This window comes from Hyposmocoma kahamanoa, unplaced genomic scaffold (assembly GCF_003589595.1).
Source record: "Hyposmocoma kahamanoa isolate Upper Pololo Valley unplaced genomic scaffold, ASM358959v1 289, whole genome shotgun sequence".
Classification (NCBI taxonomy): domain Eukaryota; kingdom Metazoa; phylum Arthropoda; class Insecta; order Lepidoptera; family Cosmopterigidae; genus Hyposmocoma; species Hyposmocoma kahamanoa.
The window spans coordinates 853,677-859,564 of NW_020653777.1; the positions used below are offsets into that span (position 1 = coordinate 853,677).

Consider the following 5,888-nt stretch of genomic DNA (forward strand, 5'->3'; position numbering starts at 1 on the left):
ATGCTTAAAGTTTACACTGCCTTTGATAAATGTACTTATACTAGGTATACTATATAGTTTTGTGATTGTGTGTGTAACCTCGCCATCTAACTGCTTTCGTAGTTTGGCGAGAAGCGAGACGACGTCTTCTTCGCTTTTATTACAAGGATGTAAACTTTTACCAACTCCCTAAAAAGAATAGTAAACTATGGGTTTTAATATATACCAAAGTAAATTGAGATACTGCCTATATCAGGTCATCACCCGCGTAAGTCAAAACCGGCTACCACGTCTCCCAGTTTAAGGAAAAAACAACTAAATAACTTGCAACATTTCAGTAACTGACCGTATCTAACTACATGCGGTCTTCTCCGTGTTAATTTTCTAGTTTATTAAAATTTACAATTTCAATTTCATTGCTGGCATATATAAAATCACGCCTTGTTGTATTTTTTTTAAATACAAAAGTTTTTGTTTTTTTGTTTTGAATGTCGTCTGATAGTCTTTTGTTTTTGTGATATGTGTGCTTTTTAGTGAATCTAAATAAGACTGAGAAGAGAATTGGATTTGCAAATCATTTACAATGTACCCGGATGTGGTGATCTTTTTGTGTCTCTGTACGTATTTATTATAAGTTCTTTTTTTGTTGATTTCTTTTTTCTAAAAGCACGGTCATTTGAATTGTTCGTATAGGGTCAAGTGGACACTTAAGATAAATTCAACTCTTTATCTTTTCCGACAAGGACGTTTGTAGGTTCCAAGTGTCAAACTTAATATGCTCTTGACTGTACAACTTGGATAAAATTAAATACAACCTGCATATGTCTTATCTTTTTTTTTGTCTTTTGTCTTTTCTCTTTTGTCTTTTGTGGTGTCATTATGGTAAACAAATAAATGTATTTTCTTTCTTTCTTTCTTTCATATATTGTCGTGAATGTATGCTTTTGATTAACTTAAGAAGACGTTGTAAATATAAGGTCGATCACGTTTTTTGTTTTTTCTTAGAAGTCTTTGCTACTGGGTTTTGTAAAACAAATAGTTTCCTTAACAGGATGTAAGTATTAATTAGAGGAATTTTCCTTAATACACATGTAGATTTAATATTTTTTGATAAATCAACCTTGTGTCAATACAATAAAGATGCAATTTCACTGAAGTTAAAAAACAATTGCCACGACACTCAAGGGACACTCGTGAGCTATTCTACTAAGTTCAACTAAAGTTCAGTGAGTCGAAACACTCGTAATACCCTGGGTAAGAGATAATGGCCCACCTATCTGGAGCTCGTATTCTGAATCTCAGTAATTTTCAGGTAAGTTTTTTGTACTCAATTTTGGTGACAATTTTTGTTATTTAATTACTCGAAGTCAAAGTCAAAGATTATTTATTCCATAGGTAAAATAAATTTACACTTGAAATCGTCACATTTAAGGTACTGCTCGTTCACTACGCTGACCTCCCTGAGAAGAACGAGCAAGAAACTCTAGGGATTGCTCTTTTCAAATAAACTTAAATGCTATGGAATACACTTTGAATCAAATTTGTGTGGATTCTGGAGCCATGTCGTCTTTCCATACATCTTTATCTAACACGTAGTCTTCAACTTTGTAATATGATTTTTCGATCAAAATATTTTTAATGTAGTTTTTAAACTTAGGAAATGATAAACTTAATATATGCTTCGGAATCTTATTGTAAAAACATCGAATATGTCATCGTCAAATATTAAAGAATATTTCAGGGTACCACTTTCGAATATTAAATGATGATATTCTATAAATATTTAAATAAAAAGAAATTGTCAAAATTGAGTACAAAAAACTTACCTGAAAATTACCCATCTCTGTATAGTCATCGGTACGCTTGCTTTCGTATCTGATCTTTAGTAGAACGAATTTACAGTATACGGGAGCAGGAATCTTTCAATTTTAGTGTCTCTTCTAGGTAGGTTAGACACAAAAGACGATAGTTATCAAATAATTAGAAAATTGAAAGTTGAATTCCGTCCAATAAGTTCAATTTTAAACAAAATACATTTCTGAATTGGAATATTTTTGTCCAATTAGTTCATAGTTTCCCAAAGTGGTCCCGTGGTCCCGCCCCCCAGGCCTCGGAAGCAATTGATGCTGTCCAGGAACTGCAGTAGGCCTTTGAAAAAAACAACCTATGTAAACTATACTACAAATTACACATATTATACATATAATTTTTCATTGTGATTTTTTGTGTTATGTTAATATAAAAAACAGGTCTTTTTTGTGATGATGGCGTTGAAATTTTGCGCTGAGCTTAAAAGTTTGGGAACCCGTGAATTAGTTCAACTGATTTAACTTAGTGGAACGACGAGTGCGCGTTCGTATATTCTATAAACTAGTGGTCCCCAAACTATTCTGGTTGACCTCTTGTAATGGAAGGAAGGCAACTAAAATGCCACAGGCTCTTCGACGCAAATCCTATGAGGAGAGACTACGCGTATTACGCCTCACTACCCTGGAAGAAAGACCTCCTCGATCTACCAGAGTGTTGCATAATTGGAACATGCTGCCGGAAGATGTTGTTTCTGCTGTCTCTGTTAATGCCTTCAAAAACAAGCTCGACAACTGGCAACGAAAGAGTGAATTAGTGCTAAATAAGTGAACTAGAACAAATGCAGTACCAATTAATATGTTTCAATTTATTCTAATTTTCATTATTAGTTAATAATAAATTTAACTTAATAAAAATTACAATTTTGTTAAAATAACACAATTTGTAAAACATAATGTAGCGTAAATTGAAATGTTTCTTTGTAAAATTAAAAATAAGGTATCTGATTAATAACTTTTGTAACTATAGTGAAAGAATAGGTTGGTTTGCATTATTATTAGACCTAACTGGTTCACAACTACCACCTCAGTCAACCGTGACCATGGGACCTGTAAAGGCCCCGAAACGTTGGTTTGTTTGGAAAAACAAATATACGCGATTTAAATCCGGAAAAATAGTTTCATTTCCTATAAAACAAACATATAAATTTCAACACACAACAACGTGATGTAGACATGTTACCAGCAAAAGCTTCTCGTCTATACGCAATCAAATAAATAATAGACCCCCTGCCTTTCTAATGTTGAACATTCAAAATACAAATTATTAACCCGTCTAATTATCTCGCATCCATCAATACATACTTTTCACAGCTTCGTCTAGCCGGTATTACTGTTGATACAAAGATGCAACAAACACAAAGACAATTTCTTTGATCTGATTGGAACCAGCGTCTGTTGACTCGCCGTGGCTACCGCTCTAACCAATTGAACGTCAAATGTGAGAATTATTACAAAGATCGAACACTAAGGAAAATTCCTTCGATGCGGCTGTATTCGAACCAGATACTTGATACCATGCTGACGCTCTCACAATTAGAGCTACTTGTATTGATATTTTTGAAAGATACGTTTATTGAATATAAGATGAATTGAAAGATGGGACCTATATGTTTATGTTAAAGCAATTTAAAAAAACTTTGAAAAAAAATCAAATTTATCTTTGTTTTCAGTCTCCACGCCAGTCTTGACAGCGACGCTTGAACAGTCACGAAGTTTGTGCAGGTCGGCCATTTTTTTTCTTTTTGTGTATAGTAGGTAACTACACGCTGTCACAGCGTTGGTCATAAATTACCAACCTGTATACTTAAAGATAGAAAATTTAATCGAATACCTACCGAGTCCTGAAACATCGTCATCACGAAGTCGGCAACGGTTTCCCTTTGGTCAGCAAGAATCAGATGAAGCCATCTTTTTTAAATTTCAAATCGGATTTTACACAGTCACTCCGCGTGTGATCATACAGGATTGCGCGCGGGAAAGTCTGCACGCCCAATCGTGCGCGATTATCTGTTTGAATTTTTTAACACGTTCATTGCCAGGCCAAAAATTGAAATTATGTGTGGTGGCCAAGCCTTTTTTAGTTTTTATTGTGCTCAATTTAAGTTAGTATATTATTTATATACGTTTATCCTTATGTACATAGAATTTATGAACTTTAAATATCTATCACGCGATATGGCGTGATTGGCCACACATAATGCAATTATTGTCCACATGGCCGGAAACGCGATATCGCGTGATATGTATGTAGGATTGAGAACGGAGTGAACGATTTGCTTCTGAACGATGAAGTGTGAGAGAGAAGGATGGAGGTGACGCGTGACAGATGACATTTCTCTTTAGCTATGGCTCTCGATACTGCTAGTTGCGTACGAGTTGTTTTTTATAATTTTTGAAATAAAAGTGAGCAAATTAATTTCTATGATCTATTTCCATCCCACAAGTAATTCGGTAAAATAAGTTATATATTTTACAAATAAAAAACATTTGATATAATAATTATATATTTAACTATCACTCTTTTATAATCACATAGAATTTGTTTAAATAACGTCCATATACAAAAAATAATAAATATCAAGAATCAACATTTATATGGAACTTACTAGATTTGATTTTGTTGGACTAATTATTATATAATAGACAGTGGCTGGCGGCCATCCCCACCACACGAAAGTCGATACTTTCCCTAGTGGCCAATATAAATATTACGCGCAGTTTCGCTGTGGCCACTATATTATTCCGCTTAGAAACTTGGTGGCGACGTCCACGCGATAACGCATGATCGGCCGTTTGAAGAGAACTCGCATCATGCGATATCGCGTGAGTGGCAATTAACGTGTTAAGCTAACATTCTTTCGCGCGCGGTTGCTCGTGTTCTTTTTTGTTACAACAGAAAGAGCGCTCATGTAAAGGCTAATAGCGCAGGAAAGACCACGTGAAACTGGCGTGTGTTCGGAAGAACAATTCGTGCGACTTAAGAGAGAGCAGAGGTAAAATTCCTAATCTTCGATTTGATTTTAGAGGGGTATATCCACTTTAAAGTTAAAAATAAAATATTGTATGAGTAACTACACGATATATTCAAGCATAGACATTAATCAGAAACATAAAACAATAAAGTTTCCTCGATAGATAAAAATCACGAAATGACCTCTTATTTTCACATTTTTTCGATTTATCCTCGAAATGCTACAGGTTATTAGTACAAAAATTAGATAATTAATTATATTTATGCATGATCGACAACTGTCACTACGGATTTTTTTTTAATCCCTTTAGTTCTAGAGTTATTCCGCTAAAACGAATTTGGTACTTTTAATGCGCTAAATTCAACATCTCCTGTCGCATGTCGCGCGAACTTCAGGCATATATTTGTTACACAAATTTGGGCGAAGCCAACGTCAAAAATTTTTTTGGCATGCTCCCTCTTGAGGAAAAGTAAAAAGCGGGCTCAATTACACAACGCGAAAATTTTCGCGGCCATGCGGCGACCGCCCAGTTACCGCGCATTCACGTTATTACATTAATGGCGAATCTGTATTCTATTTACTAGGCAACAACATTTAAATTCCTCTGATTAATTCAACGGCGCGGTCGCCGCGTAGACCAAAGACAAGTCAACCTTGCCCGCGCGCCCGGGATGCTCATTTAAGTTAAAACGTAAAAGTAAAATAAATAGAGCGTACTTTGCCATACCTGTTAGATGCTCGCGGTCGCTGCGCGGAGGCAACGCGGTCTCCGCGCGAGGTGAGCGCGAGGAAATTCGTGTCCAACAAATGCGCCCACGGGAACTAGTTTATTGTATAGTCTTAAGTTTGATACAAGAAGAACCTCGAGTCTGACTATTATGACGCTTATATATTAATTTTATTAAAGTAACAATGAACGTGCTCAAAGTTGCAATTCTACAATTTAATGAATGTTACGCAAAGTAAAACAAACATCTGAGGATGCTGCGGCGGCATCCTTAACTCACGTGCTATCGTTGCTCGATTACCTGTGAAATTTTTTAAGCTAAAGAGGCTAAAGCTAAAGCTA

At 35.3% G+C, this 5,888-nt stretch overlaps 1 protein-coding gene across 1 annotated transcript in view; it reads left to right on the plus strand.

The window, feature by feature from the left end:
• The first annotated feature begins 408 nt into the window (after positions 1 to 408).
• Positions 409 to 5,888, plus strand: part of LOC113229164 (modular serine protease-like) — a 33,069-nt gene continuing 27,589 nt past the window's right edge. The window contains exons 1-2 of the mRNA XM_026462679.1: positions 409 to 596; positions 3,518 to 3,569. Coding sequence (XP_026318464.1) covers positions 563 to 596; positions 3,518 to 3,569 — 86 coding nt within the window. The 5' untranslated portion in view covers positions 409 to 562. The remainder of the gene's footprint in view (positions 597 to 3,517; positions 3,570 to 5,888) is intronic.